This window comes from Pagrus major, chromosome 3 (genome assembly GCF_040436345.1).
Source record: "Pagrus major chromosome 3, Pma_NU_1.0".
Taxonomy (NCBI): domain Eukaryota; kingdom Metazoa; phylum Chordata; class Actinopteri; order Spariformes; family Sparidae; genus Pagrus; species Pagrus major.
The window spans coordinates 17,222,976-17,239,109 of NC_133217.1; the positions used below are offsets into that span (position 1 = coordinate 17,222,976).

At 41.7% G+C, this 16,134-nt stretch overlaps 1 protein-coding gene across 1 annotated transcript in view; it reads right to left on the reverse strand.

The window, feature by feature from the left end:
• Nucleotides 1-2,781: 2,781 nt before the first annotated feature.
• Nucleotides 2,782-16,134, reverse strand: part of fam135b (family with sequence similarity 135 member B) — a 40,490-nt gene continuing 27,137 nt past the window's right edge. Inside the window, exons 7-19 of the mRNA XM_073463403.1 lie at nucleotides 15,810-15,969; nucleotides 14,617-14,666; nucleotides 13,961-14,116; nucleotides 12,419-12,492; nucleotides 12,181-12,335; nucleotides 10,072-12,061; nucleotides 7,688-7,854; nucleotides 7,303-7,394; nucleotides 7,077-7,174; nucleotides 5,969-6,120; nucleotides 5,711-5,821; nucleotides 5,023-5,136; nucleotides 2,782-2,987 (exon numbers count right to left, since the gene is read on the reverse strand). Coding sequence (XP_073319504.1) covers nucleotides 2,782-2,987; nucleotides 5,023-5,136; nucleotides 5,711-5,821; nucleotides 5,969-6,120; nucleotides 7,077-7,174; nucleotides 7,303-7,394; nucleotides 7,688-7,854; nucleotides 10,072-12,061; nucleotides 12,181-12,335; nucleotides 12,419-12,492; nucleotides 13,961-14,116; nucleotides 14,617-14,666; nucleotides 15,810-15,969 — 3,525 coding nt within the window. The remainder of the gene's footprint in view (nucleotides 2,988-5,022; nucleotides 5,137-5,710; nucleotides 5,822-5,968; nucleotides 6,121-7,076; nucleotides 7,175-7,302; nucleotides 7,395-7,687; nucleotides 7,855-10,071; nucleotides 12,062-12,180; nucleotides 12,336-12,418; nucleotides 12,493-13,960; nucleotides 14,117-14,616; nucleotides 14,667-15,809; nucleotides 15,970-16,134) is intronic.

Sequence of the window (16,134 nt, forward strand, 5' to 3'; positions counted from 1 at the left end):
TAGTGGCTTTTTGAGAACGATCTCTGGGCCCTGAAGGAGCCCATTTGATTAGAGTCAATCATGGTGACACTCTGCTTACCGTGCAGTGCCACAGTAACAAAAAAAAGAGCACTTTGCGATGTCACCTTTTTGTACTCTTTGAAGATGATACAATGCTCGGACAGACAGCCGCGGTCAGTGTTTACAACAGCAAGTGCGGGGGGCGACCTTCAGGTCTAAAGAAGCAGTGCAAACCAAAAAACATAGAGGGAAAAAATAGCTGTTTGGATGTTGTAAAGCTAGTGGAGGTTGATTCAAGGTTGTCAATAAAGTGCACTTGCCATCAAACATGTGCAAAGGTTAAATATAGCTCTCTGTATGTACATAACTACATATGCAGCGGACGCACGGGCATCGCTGGATACGAGACGTCTGTGGCAACACTATCATAACAGTTCTCTAATGTCAGAATGTAAACATCACTTGATGGACAGCACGGTGATGAGGAAACAGTCCTCACACACCAATATGCTGGAAAATGACATCACTCGTGTCACGCTTGAATGTGACAGCAAAGGTTGTGGAGACATGTTTTTTTTTAAAAAGCACACAACATTTATTTGATTGAGCTGATGAGATGATCAAAATATGGCATCGGATATGTTCAAGAACACGACAGTGTGTGCTACCACAGTGCTTCCCTGCTATTGTCATCATGCATCATATTGAAATCTGTTTTATAGAAAATGACAGCGTGTGAGGGAGAATCTTGGCAGTGGGTCTGTTTTATGCAAAAATCAGCCAGTATCCCAGAAAACAAAAGCAATGACACCCTGATTCACACCAGTTAAAAATAATGAATTTCAAAGTGCCTCGTGGAATCCACCCTTGTGAAGACAATTTCAATCTACAATTTAAAATGGCTCATTAAGAAACTGAAGGTCATTAGACCATAACATAGTCACGGATAATGTGTTTCCTTTTCATATTAAGTGTGCATATTTGCTGTTAATGATATCAAGCCTGTTTTCTGTCTCCATGATTCAGGGACAAAATGCAAATGTGTTGTGTTATAGTGATAGTTATAATGCTATAGATTTAATTCTGTTAGTTTATCAAAATAATTGACCATTTGCCAAACCCCTCCCCTGAACAGTGATTGCCCAATCATAGCTTAGCAACTGTTACTTTGCACAACAGCCCTGTCAAGCTTTAGATCATTCCACGTTAGAGCGATGCGCGTGGAGCTGTAGTAAGATAGGTGCTCAGAATTCAGATTTGTGAGTGGTGTCTTTTTTGGGCCTTTCCAAAATCAATGTTAGCATGTCAGGCTAATTAGCTTACTACCTCCAGTAGTATCATTATTAACGAGTTGGGTTGCATTAGTTTGTGGCTCACAGGTTACAGTATAAATGTATTATTATTTCTCTTTTGAGTGAAGCCAGTCCTGGATGCTTTCAGAGTTTAGGCTAACGTTAGCAGCTCTGTTCTGCTCTTTATGGGTTGTGGGGTAGGTCAACACACCAGCAACCCAAGCAACCGAAACTACGTTTGTAAAACTCATTAGTCCTCATACTAGAATCTGTCTTTTCTATTTAAATAGTCTTTTTGTTTTTTGTTCAATGAAATTAATCATTTTCCATAATGTAGGCTAATCTACTCCACCAACTTAGTCAAAGAAACTTTTAACCATACAGCTAATAAAACCTGCCAGCGACAGCTGTCGTTTCAGACAATGAAACCAACAGAAAAATGAAGCCTGCCTCTGTCTGAAACCAAGAACCTATTGTTTAAAATATTACTAAGAATTTCGGGTACCAATCTGCCACCGTTCTCACTGTGAACTGTATACGTGCAGTGTGAGACTTGAAAGCTTGACAGGCATAGAAACAGTCACTTCTGAGGGCAGGGCTTGGCAACTGATCAATTGATAAATCAGTTCAAACTAATAAAAAGTGAAGGCTAACAGAGCAGGTCGAGCCATTTGCTATCAAAGATACTGTAATGCTCACTCATGCTTTAGCCTTACACTTGCTAATCACGGTCAATGAGTTAGGTAGAATTGATGTACAGTTAAACACACAGTAAGTACATGTATGAAGAAGCAGACGTTATTATACAGACTTATAGGCTACATGGGGTTCAACACCTCTGCCTCCACTGTATACTTCATAAACACTTTGATTTCCATTTGATAGTTTTCATGATAACAACACACAGGAGATCACATTTAGATGGACTACTTAAACTGTAGACACATAAGCAGATAAAAAATAAATAATTTAAACAATATATTCATTTCTGTATAAAGGAACATCTATGTTTTGTACAACAAAATACTTCATGTACAATCAAGGGGATAAATGCTGCGCATCTATTGCCTCGGCTCTAAGGACAGTTTAAGACTATCGTCAGTGTAACCCTTAAAGAAGAATTCAATCATCCAGGCTCTAGACCAACTCTAAAGGGAAAGTAGTTAAATGCTTTCGACCACAATTAGCATCTGTTAGTGTTCTGGCTGAGAGGTTATTCATAAGGCCAACAAAACATCTACTATCAATCCTGTGATAGATGTTTTGTTTTGCATGGCTACACGTCAAACTCAGACTTCTGAGTTCGCAATTTAAACAGTCACAATACACTGATCTGCTGACAATCCTAACAAATGGGATAAACAGGCCTCGCCATCTTGGATACCAGGGATTATATACATTAAATATACTGTACAAAGTGAAGATCCTCCAGATCCGCTCCATGAGCCACCAGCAGGTTCTGTCCCATGAGCCTGCGGTGCTAGCACCTTTATTTGAAGTAGTTGAGCCCCGCCACCAAGAAGAACTTCTCCAGGAAAAGCTCAGAGTCCAAGACGGCGATGTGGGCGGCGCGGCCAATCAGGGTGTTGGCGGTGTTGGGCAGAGCGTGGAACACATTCTGGCGGATCAGCCGGCACTCTTTAGCCTCAACAAGTGGCTGCAGGAGGTTGTTGATCATCTCAGTGTACACGGGCCCTTCGGTGCAAAAAAGAGGAAAGTTCTTGTGAGTCCTAGTATGCACACGATACATCTTTTACAGTTGTGCAGTTTTGTTGTACCAGTTAACAAAACAAGTTATTATGTCCCAATTAGAGAGCTTTGAGGTGATAGCACAAGCATAATACTACTTTAGGGAAATTATGAACTCATTGTCACATACAGTTTATTTAGAAGATCCTCTACTGGTCACAAGCTCTGACCTGGAGATTGAGCAATTTAGAAACATTGAAAAACACTGCTCACACTCCAAAATGGAAAAACTAGATGCATGAACACATGTGCTATATGGATGACTTGCTCTGTGTTCTCTTGACTCAACAGATGAGTTGATCAAGAGGACAGACTGAACCACAAATACCCACTCCAGTCAAAGCAACAAAATGTTTTGGCTGTCAGTGCCGGGGTTTAGTGTCATACCATGTCGTGTTTTTTGGAAAACACTGACTCATTTAAAACAGTCAAGAAAACAGTCAAAAAGCTAATGAGATTTGTTATTAGTGATGCACTGATATGACCAGTGATTAGTATCTGAGCAGAATTCTCATGTAGCGGACTAGGTATTGGCCAATCTAGATTAAATACAGTTGCTTTGTCACTGTTGTTACAAAAACACATTTCTATACCTGGGAACTGTGTTAGACCATTATTTTACCTCACAGATCATGTGGAATACAAATTCAAAAAAGGAAAGACTCCTGCTGCTGCGTGGATTAAGGAATTTTGAGGTCAGCCCATGACGTGCAGCATATACTATTACTTGAAAGTATTCTCATTTTTCACTTTGTGTCCTGGTTGGAGCACCTGACAAGTCAAAGCTTTCCAGAGAGGTTAAACTGGGCGGTACAATTACAAACCCAACTGTCGCGCCATCGCTGCAAAGCAGTCCAACGCTTTAGTGGCAATGTCTTAGAGGACCGCAGCCATCCTGTGAATCACTCAACACTTTCAGCTGCTGTCCTCGGGACAAAGGTACAGAGTTCCCTGTGCTGAAAAGGACGTCTATAGAAAAACATTTGTCCCTGTTGCTGTAAAATATCTTCATCGTAAGGACAGACACTTTCTGAAGAGAGCCTGCTTCCTCAGCTTATATCTCTTTTTCTGACTCAGTCCTTATAATAAAATACCTGGTGCTCTTTTAAATGTAGCTCCTATTGTGTTTCTATGTCAATGTGTTTTCATGTGTCCTGTTGCGGCTGTCGTACGTTGTGTTTTTCATATATGTTTTAACTTCTGCATGCTAAATGTAGACAACAAAGTGTTTTCTAATCTATTTCTATTACTATAAGCCTTGAAAAATTACATACTTCAATGTTTTCAGAATGTCTGAGTATCCACTCGTGCTGTAGTGCTGTCAGAAGTGGCACGTAGGTGTAAGGAGCCTCCTGTTATGTTACACTTAAAGTGAACCTACGTAACTTCTATTGAACAGCGGCCACTATGGCAACATGTGGCAATAACAGGATGATGGTACATGTTAAAACTAGCCGACCTGTGTTTACAGCACTGTGTCAGCTCTGGAGAAAGGTCTGGCTGCACCAATTCTCATTCTGCTATAGGGGGGAAACCAATCTGGCTTGTTTGTATTTCTTTAAACCAATCACAATCATCATGGGCAGCGCTTAACCTAGGGTGCAGCCACGGTGCCCCTGCAAAATAGTGTTGGGGGAACTTGTTTTGCATGTGGGGAGGTGATCCCTGGCATTAAAATGGCTAAATCTCCACAAAAGAAAAGTAATTTTTTAAAAAAAAATTTGATTTAATAATTAAATAGAGCAAAGGGCCAATTTAACTACTTGATTTAACTTTTAATTTGTAGAAGGAGGGATGTTTAATTTCTTTGTTTAAAAATGACATAGTGTCCCTTTATATAACCCCGCACAGTGATGTTTACAGATCCACTGCTATGGGATTGGCATAACTATATGGAGAGTGGGATTGTAGCTTTTATTAAAAGAGCCAGAAAAGAGGAGAAAAGAAAATCCAGTGTAGCATTAACACATGCAACACCGACCTGTGGTCCTGTCTTTAAGAGCAGTTTTGCACATCTCTATTCTGGCAGAGTGGAAAGGAACGTAACGGTCCTGTGGAGACGCCACCAATACCACGTTCTTGAAGAACTGGAGCCCTAAAAGGACACAAAACAAACGAGTAAATGGTGCTGCAGAGTGTGTGTGTGTGTGTGTGTGTGAGAGAGAGAGAGAGAAGTGGAGAGAGAGAAAAGTGGAGAGAGAGGGAGACAGAGGAAAGGACTGAATTGGTTGTAAACGCAAAGTACAATCACAAAGTACAATGACAGGCTTGATACGATAAAACTGCATTTTTTCTCAAGTCTCCTGTCAGTGTGCTTTTAAGAGAGTGCACTGGTGGGTTTCCAATGACAGGGTTTGGATCATTTTGTCAGCCTGCCACAGCGCTGGAGGGGTAAAAAAGTGTTTTCAGGCTTATCTTCTTCAAGCCTGTGTGACAAACGACTGCTTTGTTCCACTCACACAGTGGGGAGGCCTCTCACAGGCCTTTTCTCAGCTCGCTGGCAGGGGTTTGAGTGTTAGCGAGCTGACACACACAGAAATTTGACAAAAAAGACAAGTTGACAACATTTCCATGAATATTTGAATAGACTACCTTTCAAGTAATAGGCTTTAAAGCGAGTCAGTCAATATACTGACTGTGTTTCAAATTTTCCCACTTTCAGCCCGTACCTGGTTTCTGACTCAGGAGATAGAGGAATGTTTTCCTTGGATCAACGTGATCTCTGAAGGTGAGCTGCAGCAAGGATCCCGATTTCTTCAGCTTCTGCATTAACCACAGACCTGAGAAACACACATACGGATGATATTCTTAGATGAAAGGTGCTGCTGAGGAGCGCAAAAACATCGGAATGCAGCGCCGTACGACATAGTAAACACAGCACATCTGCAGTGTGCGTTTTTTTCCCAACTGCTGAGCGGTGGCCTCACCTGTGCTGACCAGCGTGCTGTTGTTGTACAGCGTTCCCAGGTGTGGGCCTGACAGCGAGAGGAAAGTGTGCAGTTTGGGCAGATAGCAGCGGAAGCGAGGCCTCGTCAGCACCGAGCGGATGATGATGTTCCCCAGAGAGTGGCCGATGAAGCTGTTGGCCGAAGACAAGCAAGTTTCAGAGAGATAAACTTGCAACTTGAGTGGGTGGCTGGAAAAACAGTGCCTCCAACGCTGCTGACCTACAGTACGACACTGTGCAGTATCTTAATATAGCCTCTTCTGTAAGTAGAAAGAAGCTCCAGTGGAGAGTATTTGGATAATTTAGCTGCAGCTTAACAGAAAATCCATTAACTTGTTAAATGGTTAAACATTCTCAAAGGCAATGACAACTTAATGATACCAACATAGAGGACATACCATTCAAATTAATAGCATCTTCCCAGCAGTGGGAAATATTAGATCCATGAAGCAATGTCTGTCACTTAGTTTAATTACCGCACTGTTCCAACTCTACCCCAAAATCCCATATCGCCATGTCTGCTCCTTCTCATCTGTCTCCTACCAAACTAAATATAGAAGAAATGTGGGATGAACCAGATGCTATTGTGGCAGTCCATTGCGTTTGCCTTTGATACATTCTCTCTAGAGAATACGCAACAATAAAGAAAGTTAACAAAGTTGGGCGGAAACTCTTACAAAAAAATAAATTGGCACATTGAGGGCAATTAGGCAGGAAGATGAATAGCTTAATTTGACCGGAACTAGGCAACACACTGCTGCATAAAGGAGAACAGTCTATCAAGTGAAAGTCAGAAACTTATTGGCACTGAATGATAAGAGCTTTCCATCCATTATATGCCGATTACCCATTCTGAGTTTGTGCAGTCGATATATTACCATCAAACAGTGACTCTCATAAGTTCAAGCACTCATGCTGAGTCCTAGTCAATGCACAGTCTCTGCTGCCATCTACTGACCAAAGTCAATGCTGCTTAAGTTGATGATGGCCTCTGTTCTGACTTTGCCTCCAATAATCAATCAAAATCACTCAAAAGCAGAGTCGTCAGTAATGTGCATGTTGCTCGGTATTAAAGCTGATCGTCTGACCTTATCCTGCCGATGGTGAGATTGTACAGCTGGATATGCTGAATGATCTCATCCAGCAACCTGTCTGTCATGGTGTCGAAATCTGCAAACGTGTCGATCTGCGGGGGGGAAACGGCAGAGAAAAGCACAGGAGTCAGCGCTCTCCAAATTGCCTTAAGGCACTTTCAGCAAATGTGACTGTACGCGTTATCAATTTGTTCCAAATCGCCGTCATCTACAGATGTACCTGGTTCCTTTCAGACATGAGGAAGTCCAGCCTGGATCCTGGCAGTCCTAACTCAATAAACGTCTTCACCAGCCGAAGGTCTGCGCTGTTTCCTGGAAGAAAAGAGGAAATTATACACATGGTTTCTGGCTCCGCTCTTATGAAGAGCGTCTATTAATCATTTAAAAGACACCTTGAATATGTTTTCAGGAATTAGTATTTTCAGACCACACAGTGCGAAGTGATATTTTAATTTTCTAGACATACTCTCAGAGATTTTATAACATTTACAATGCTAATAAGACACTGAAATAAAAAAAAAATGTAATAGGTATTACATTTCATTCTTGCAGCGGTCTGCAGTGAACCAGAACATCAAGCTGTACAGTACTATATGTGTACTCACCATCCAGCCCGTGGACACACACCACAAGGTGTATGCCGTCATCGAACTCCTCGTCGTCCTCCTCAGGGGGGAAGTAGGGCAGATCTGATGCCAGGAGAGGAAGGTCGCTGTACAAGCTGGCCTGAAAGTTCAACTCCTTGAACAGCTCCTCTTTGGCTTTGTAGAAACTGGAGAAAAGGGAAATAAGATTATTATATTCCTTATGTTAGCAGTTGAAAAATAACTTTCCCGTAATTTGAAAAGACAAGCAAATAGTGCACAGTCTATGTTACAGATACATACATAAAATGCTGATCCATTATTTTGTTGTTCAAACACTAAAAGTGCATCTCTTAGAGGTGAATCACTCCTACAGTTTTCTCCCTCTAGACCAAAATATAATAGAAAACCTGCCTTGCATTTTTGTATTTGATTAATTTCAGTTTGCACTTCCCACTTCTAAACAAACTAAGGCTTATACACAAGAGTACGGCAGACTTGCAAGTAGCTTCCCTAACTTTTATTACCCTGTCATTCTGCCAGGTCACAGACTTTAGCAGTGGAGAAGTCAAAACAAATCCGATTTTGGTTTCTGTGCTTTCAGCTAATCGTGATGGATTTGCCTGCACTCTTTGATGTGATTTAATACACTCAGGAGGCATTTCACCTCGTGTCGACTTCCTCACTCCCAATTTGCCCTCACTTCATTTTGTTATGCTAGGCTTTCCAGGCATGAGTAAGTGCCAGCTCCTGCAGCAGGTGTCAACAGCCGTCTCCACATACCCATAAAACCCTGTGTTTTGGCCTTGTTTCCTGTAGTTGGTGTGGATTATAATCTCACTCCTACAGTTTTACTTGAAAGAGGACCTGCATTTTCTGTAACATTATGTACTGACTTCCAAGTCAGTAAGCTGTTATTCTGTCCTTCCTGAAACCAAATAACTAACATATTTGAACATGCTTGAACGTGGGTATAACGTCCAGCTGAAATTACGAGGGCCAGTCATAAGTAATTTTCAAATTTTGTGTTGTATTATTTTTTTTTAGTGCTCAACAGAATAAAAGTCTCAGGAATGCTCCTTTAGAATCTTTAAGTGGGCTGGTGTACATGTTTGATTGAAAGCTGAGCAGATAATGGCACTGAGACACAATGTAAATAAATGTGCACTAGTAACTGTAGCTTTATAGCTTTTTTTGTAGCTGGTAACTAAATTGGACTAAACTGTCCAATGTTGGTATTTGCAGGTAAGGTTAATAAAGCACTAGCGCTAACAGGCTATTTTGCTGTCTTGTCGGCTAACATCAGCACTTTCCCACCAGCAGATATTGAGTAGTAGCTTGTTTATCAAGCTAAGGTGCAACACAAGACTGAGACTACCCATGCTTCTAGATAAGAAGGAGATATTAGCTTGGAAGCTAATACATGTTGCAGTCCATGGCTTTATGAGTTGGGCAGCTCTATGGCTGTTACTCAGTAAATGTACAGTAGACAGAGATACAACAGCATTCTGCCTGCTAGAAAGCTATATTAGCAGTTAAAAAGTCAGTGGCTCCTTTTGTGTTGTGAGGCAGGCAGCTGTCTGTTAGTCAGTGTCATTGTCTTTCAGTTTAGATGGAGAGACAATGGCACTCTGCCTGCTAGAAAGCTAATGCTAGCTAGAAAGCTAAGTTAAGTCTGTGGCTCTTTTTGTGTTGTGAAGCAGGCAGCTGTCTGACTGTTAGTCAGGGTCATTGTCTGTCAGTTTAGAAGGAGATACAATGGCACTCTGCTTGCTAGAAAGGTAATGCTAGCTTGAAAGCCAAATTGCAATTAAAAGTCTGTGGCTTTGTTGTGTTTTGAAACAAAATGCTGTCTGGCTTTTCGTCAGTGTCATTGTCTGTCAGTTTAGATAGAGATACAATGGCATTCTGCCTGTACATGCACAGGCAACAGGGACACACAGTATATATTACTTAATATAAAGGAAGTTATATGTACGAGGCAGACCTGTGGTGAATCAGAAAATAGCATGCTATGTAATTTAAAGGTCCAAAGTGGCATCTACTGTTGTGGTTGCAGATTGCAACCAACTGTACACACCTCATCTCACCCTCCCCTATGGTGGCCACTAAAAAGGTGAAAAACACGAAAGGCCCTTTCTACATCCAGTGTTTGGTTTGTCTATTCTAGGCTTCTGTAGAAACATGGTGGACTCGGTGAAGAGGACCTGCTCCATTTACAGACTTAAAAGGCTTCGTTCAAGGTAACAAAAACATAATGATTCTAAGTTTCAGGTGATTATACACTAATGAAAACATAATCCCCCTAAATCCTACACACTATACCTTTAAATTGTGGTTAAAAACACATTCACAGCACAATTTGTTCTTTGATAACACTCAGGTTAGCCAACACATAAACTCACTTTAGCATCCGCTCATTGGTCTCATCATCCATGTTCAGGGGATTGAGCGAAGACGAGGAGATGATACCAAAGGAGCCCAGGGGCTGATGGGTGATAGGTGAGGTAGCCTGGCGAGCGGACATTCCACTCATGGATGGAGAGTCTCTCAGAACAGAAGAAAATGGCAGGCAGGTCGGGGCACAGGACACTGACATGTTCACCACTTCCACCATCTTCTTATTCACAAAGGCCAGCCCTGAGTTGGGGATCTTGGAGGGCTTAGTCTGGCAGTCTAAAGGTTCTTTCTCACTTACTGATATCCCATTGACATCAACAGATGATGTGATATCGTTGACTATCAACCCTGTAAGGTCACTCGGCCTCTGTGTGCTGGTGGTGCTGTTGGGCAGGTCATTGGAGTGTTGAAGCCCTGAAGGCTTTAGAGGTGTGTGGGAGGGATCCAGACACTCCTGGTCCTCAACAGAAAGCAGTTGGGTCTGATGGAAACTTTGGCACTCATCTCCAGTTTTAATTCTCTCCTGATCTGCTGTGCTTTTATGCACACATGGTTTGTTTCCACAGCTGCAGGGTGCTCCTTCCGTTTCAGTGAGAAGCACATCCTCCACTGAGGCGCTTACTTCACTGATGTGTGTCTGATGGTTCATATTCTCCCCATGGCTGCCAATAACACTACTTTCCTTCACATGAGGGCTTTCTACAGACTCTTGTAAAAGCAAGACATCAGACACACCACTTAACACTGACTTGGGTTTGTATGCCTCTGACAGGTACTGGGGAGGGTTGGACTTTTCAGAATGAATATTCTCCTTGAGAATATGGCCCAGACTTGTTGTTAAACTTGGGTCTAACAGAGATGATTCAGATTGCTCTGAATCCAAGTCGCTGTTCAATGAAGAGCATTTGATCTTAAATGAATCCTGCTGTTGTACTAAGTTCTTGGTGTCTGTTTCCTGGTTGAGCAGCACATGGTCCTCCTCAGTTTCTTCAGGGCTACTTATCTGTGGTGCAGAAACTGACTTAGTCAGTTTGCTGAGTTGCCTCTGCTGCTGGTCTTCCTCGTAGGGCAGGGAGCTAATAGAGGTGAGTGACGCCTGTATGCCTGCACTTGGAAGGCTGCCATTGCTCTCCATCTGCAGGCCTTCCAGCGAGCTGCGGTGGACAGGGTGACGACACACAATTTGCTGCGGAATCTCCCGTTCGCTGGAAAAGTCAAGAGGAGGTCGACTTCGCAGTGCAGCCTCCAGGGGCCAGGCCACCGAGCTGGGCTCGCTCTCAATACCTGAGTCGGAAATAACTGAAGACGAGCGCTTCATGATCTTGGAGCCGACCAGACCTCCACGATGAGTCATCTCTTTTCTGAGATCAGGGGGAAAGGAAGGCATGACTGGATGCCCATAGGCAGTGGGTAGGCTGATGAGAGGAATATCCTCACTCTCGTCATCCATGGAGTGATTTAATGGCATGGCAATATCAGACTCCTCTTCGTTGGTTTCACTCTCTCTTGCAGTGCTGTCGTTTGTGGAATCACAAAGTTGGACAGTGGCTTCTGTTACATGATGAGTAGGAGACTCATCACTGCTGTTACTGGAGACAATGGGATTTCGGTGAACCAGGACTGCTTCTCCTATGTATGGATCCACATCACAAGGCTTGACTGCGATGTGCCTCAGGCCTGGATTCGAGTTCTCCTCAACTTGGGCTTGGTTTCCCTCTGGTTTCTTCAAGTTTACTGCCTCTGCTGAAGAGGATCCAGGACTGTCCACAGAAGAAATTAGGTTCTGGGTACTTCTGATGTTGGTACTGGTCTTACTCTGCTTTGCTATGAGTGAGACATATGTGGGCAGGTCCATGCAGTCATCGTTGTCCACGGGATCTTGAGTTATTGCTGGTGATCTGGCTTCCTGGCCACTTTCAAAAATCCCATTGACAAGAGTGATGGCAGGATCTGAGTTGTTCTGCCCATCGGTAGTTGGCACGTGTGATAGCCACTCTGGGAAGACAAGGACATTGCAGTTCTAGAGTAAACATTTCGTCTTGAAAAGCAAAAATCAGCGATTAGGTGTAAAAAAAAAAAAAAAAGGCATTTTTTTATGCCACCTTTTGTGTTACCTGTTTGAGGAGACTCCACATATCTGTCCTCAAAGATGATAGGCAGGCTGTTCCAGTCTCCATCAATGTCTAGGCACTCAACAGGTAAAGGAGGCATCTTGGTCAGGTAGTCTGAGCTCCGCACTTCTGCAGCTATCTGGCCATGTCTGTTGATTCTGGATTAGCAGAATAATATAATAAATATTACTGTTGTCTACTTTGATAGAATTAATTCCTCTTTGATACGGCTGTCACTTACAGTTCCTCTTGAAAAGTCAGAGATATCTCTTTGGGGTGTTCGGTGAAGAAGTATGCCTCTGAGAACCTCCTGACCTGGTATTTCCAGAAACAGACAAAGCAATTTTCACCTTGGTGGAGCCTCAGTCTCATCTTTATTTACAACATTACAACAAATCAGTCAGTTGCATAAGAAGTCAAACATCGAAAGACTGCACACAAAGAGAGATCACATCACTTCTTCCAGTCTGCGACACAAGCTTGATCCAAAAAGCTCTCTCCTTCTCCAACTCCAATTAGAAATGCATCCTCCTTGAAAAACAGCCGCTGTGACAGGCAAATCTCGAAGAACACTATTTCTGGTGTATTTTCACCCCACAATAATTACCGAATAAGTGTTAATTGAAATCCTAACTCCACTGGTGGGTGGAGGCATGACAGTATCCCCTCAGGGTAATCAAATACCAAAGCAAACATGTTCATTATTTTCAGACAACTGAGACGAAACAGTGCCTCATATGAGAGCCTTGAGAGCTACTCTACTGTGAAGCACATATTCACATTAAACAGCCCAGTGATTAGATAGAAAATATACTGGAAATTATATTATCTTGCTCAGCTGGGGTTTAGCTACTGAGGTCTAGAATGGCATCTCATCTTCTTGCTTATTCCCTTTGTGGCACTCAGTTCAGTTTAAAGGATGAGTTCACTCAAAAATGAAAGATTTGTTTCATTTCTTCATAGTCTGGAGCTTCATAGCCAAAACAGTCTTGCAGCATTCTCCTTAACACCTCAAGCAGCTGGGGATGTGTTTGTTTTAAATCAATCCAAGTTTTATGAAGCCCTCAGATGCCAAATTGATTTTGAAAAGACAATATTTAGACCCTTGAGCTCAGATGAGACAAGGTGTTTGGAGCCATTTTCTTGTGTTTTTTGGTTTTTTTTTTTTTACGTTTTAAAACAAGTTCCCATCTATTTCAGTTGTTGAGGCGAATGCTGTAACACTGTTTTTGCTTTGAAGCACCAGAAATGTTTTGTGAACTATGAAACTCCACCTGACTTTTCATCAGCATTGGGGTGAGAAGATAATAACTGAAACTTAATTTTTGGGTGAACTTATCTTCTAAGTCATAATTTTAACCTTTAACTCACAATTTATATAACATGTTCTCCCTGTTTCAACATGGAGTTGTCTTCCTCACCACAACTGGGTTGAATGTTATTTTTACTTGGATGCCCAGAGAGATTATTTCTGCTTGGTCTGTGTGGTGCGAGGGATTTTTTATTCAATAGCGTGTCGAACCTTTAAGAAAATTGGCCACAAGATGCCTTAAGGAGCTGCTTACCGAGCTAAAATGTCACTGGTTATGAAACCGTTTTGATTGTTCTGTAATATTTTTGTATTTTTGTGTGGGATGAAAACGGCTACGTTTAAAAATATCTGCACACATCGTCTTCATTGCTCTCTAATACGGAGACTATCTGGACTCAGAGAACAAACGGCATGTTGACGTCTGATCATTGTGTAACTACGCCTTTGATGGAGTGTGGCTCTCTCTCTCACCCTGAGCGTGTGGTGCTCCTGGGCCAGGTAGGAGAGGATGTGGGGGTTGAGCACAGCGGCCTCCAGGAAACAGCTCCACAGAGCAGCCAGCTGGGAGCAGAGCTGGCTCACGTCCCTGCTGATCTGCTCCGCTACCTTCTCATGGCCTTCCTGCAGCTGATGGGGACAGAGAGCGGTCAGATAAAAGATAAGTCTTTATGACAAGCTGAATGCATTAGCCTTCCTTCTGAAATATATTTTGCATAATTCTATTTCCTGCTAACATATTTATACCTACCAACAGTTAGTCGGTGAAGTTAAGTTGGGCCAGTAATAAAAACTGGGCCATCATACCAGCTCGCTTGAAAGATTTTTAGTCACCAACGAAAATCATAATCATATCCATCGCCTTGAACTAATGGCTCATTAGCATTATCTAAGATCAATCTACTATCCTGCAGTATAGAGAAAAATAAAGAGTTTCTTCTTAAGCATTAAAATAATTTAAATTCCTCTAGTTTTATTTCGCCTTTCAATAAAAAATATCATTTTCCAGCTACGGACATTTAGATTAAGCCATTGCAATTGTTATTAACTGTGCATTGTGTTTGGAGCCATGCACCAGTTCAGACATGATACAGCAGGGAGTCCAAAAATGAGTGGATGAATGAACATACCTGTAACTCTATTGTGAGCTGATTTAGAGTTTCTTCTACAGGCAGCACCTCTGTGGAAAGAGAAGTTATTTTTACAAACACTAAGGATTTGATTACAGTGAATACCAAGTGATGAGACACAGTAAATACAAATTGAAGAGAGTTGTTTATATGATTTAGAAGAAATATTTTTGATACTAATTAGGACTGAACCTAAGACCAATTTAAAATACTGAATAAAAAACACAAATTCGTCAAATAAACCAATAATCTTTTTAATTTAATTCAATTTAAATTACAAAAGGGTGATTAAGTTTTAAATTTAACTAATTGTTATAGGCCAAGAAATCATAATGTTTACTATTAATCCAGTGGATCAGTACCTTTTCTGCCGGGCCTCCGTTTTATAGGTAGCAGTTTAGTAAAGTGACTCTGCTGTGAACAACAGCTGAGCAGCTTTTTTCCTGAAGACATGAACAGGCTTCTCTTTGTGTTCTGGATGTGACATCTTAACTTGTTCAGCTTAATACCGTCTAATAAGCTAATATTTAGAGACACAACACACATTGGTCTCTCTTCATTACCCACCACTGTACTGGTGAAGCTGATGCTGAGATATGTCTTGTCATATTTTCTTGTCTTTGTTTTGGCTGTCTGGTGTTTGCTGTGCAAGCCCTTAAGTTATAGTGACTATAAGGGGTAATGAGGATATGACACCATTGACAGGCGTCAAAATAAAACACAGTTACTTTGAACCAAATTATGGATTTCTCTTGGTTTGAACATTGAAAGTGCACATCTCAACAAAATATCTAACAAAGATCCAGTCATTTTTTAAACATTTTAATGCAGAAATGTTATATATTAGCAGAATTCCCGTTTTCAGGTTTTTACAGGGGAGGTTTGTTCATATACCCCTCGTAGCCTGATCTAAACATGGTGAAAATGACTGTTGACAGTATTTATGGAGTAAAACATAACAACAATTCCCACAATTCCCTCTGTCAAAACCTTTGACTCTAATATGTCAACAAAATGAAACAAGGATTTGAAACCTGGCTTCATCCAATGTTCAGATTTCTGTTCTAGAGATGCATGCAAATAAGTGAAAAATCACCCAAATTGGTACTTTTACTTGAGTAAACAAAACATACATTACTTATATTGTGTCTACACTCTTATTTAGTTTGAATACACGCTTTGCATATGCTCACCTAAGTCTAGTGGAGTCTGCTGGAGCTGTGGGATTTCCTTCATCAGTGCAGTGTAGTAGGTGTGCAGGCCTCTGTAAGCCACCAACAGGAGGCGACAGAGCCTTCGGTGCCACGTGTGAGCTCTCTGCAGGCAGTTTTCACTGGGCACATAAAAGCTTCCCTGCAGAGAAGGAGACACAGAGGAAATGTCAGCTGCTATGTAGGTCAGTAGTCACCTCTCAGCAAACGGCCTTCCTTAATGACGAACATGTACACATACTTGAACTTTATAGGTGCCACTGCAACAGTTGTGCGGGCTTGTCGCTGACCTCTTGTTAAAAGGAGG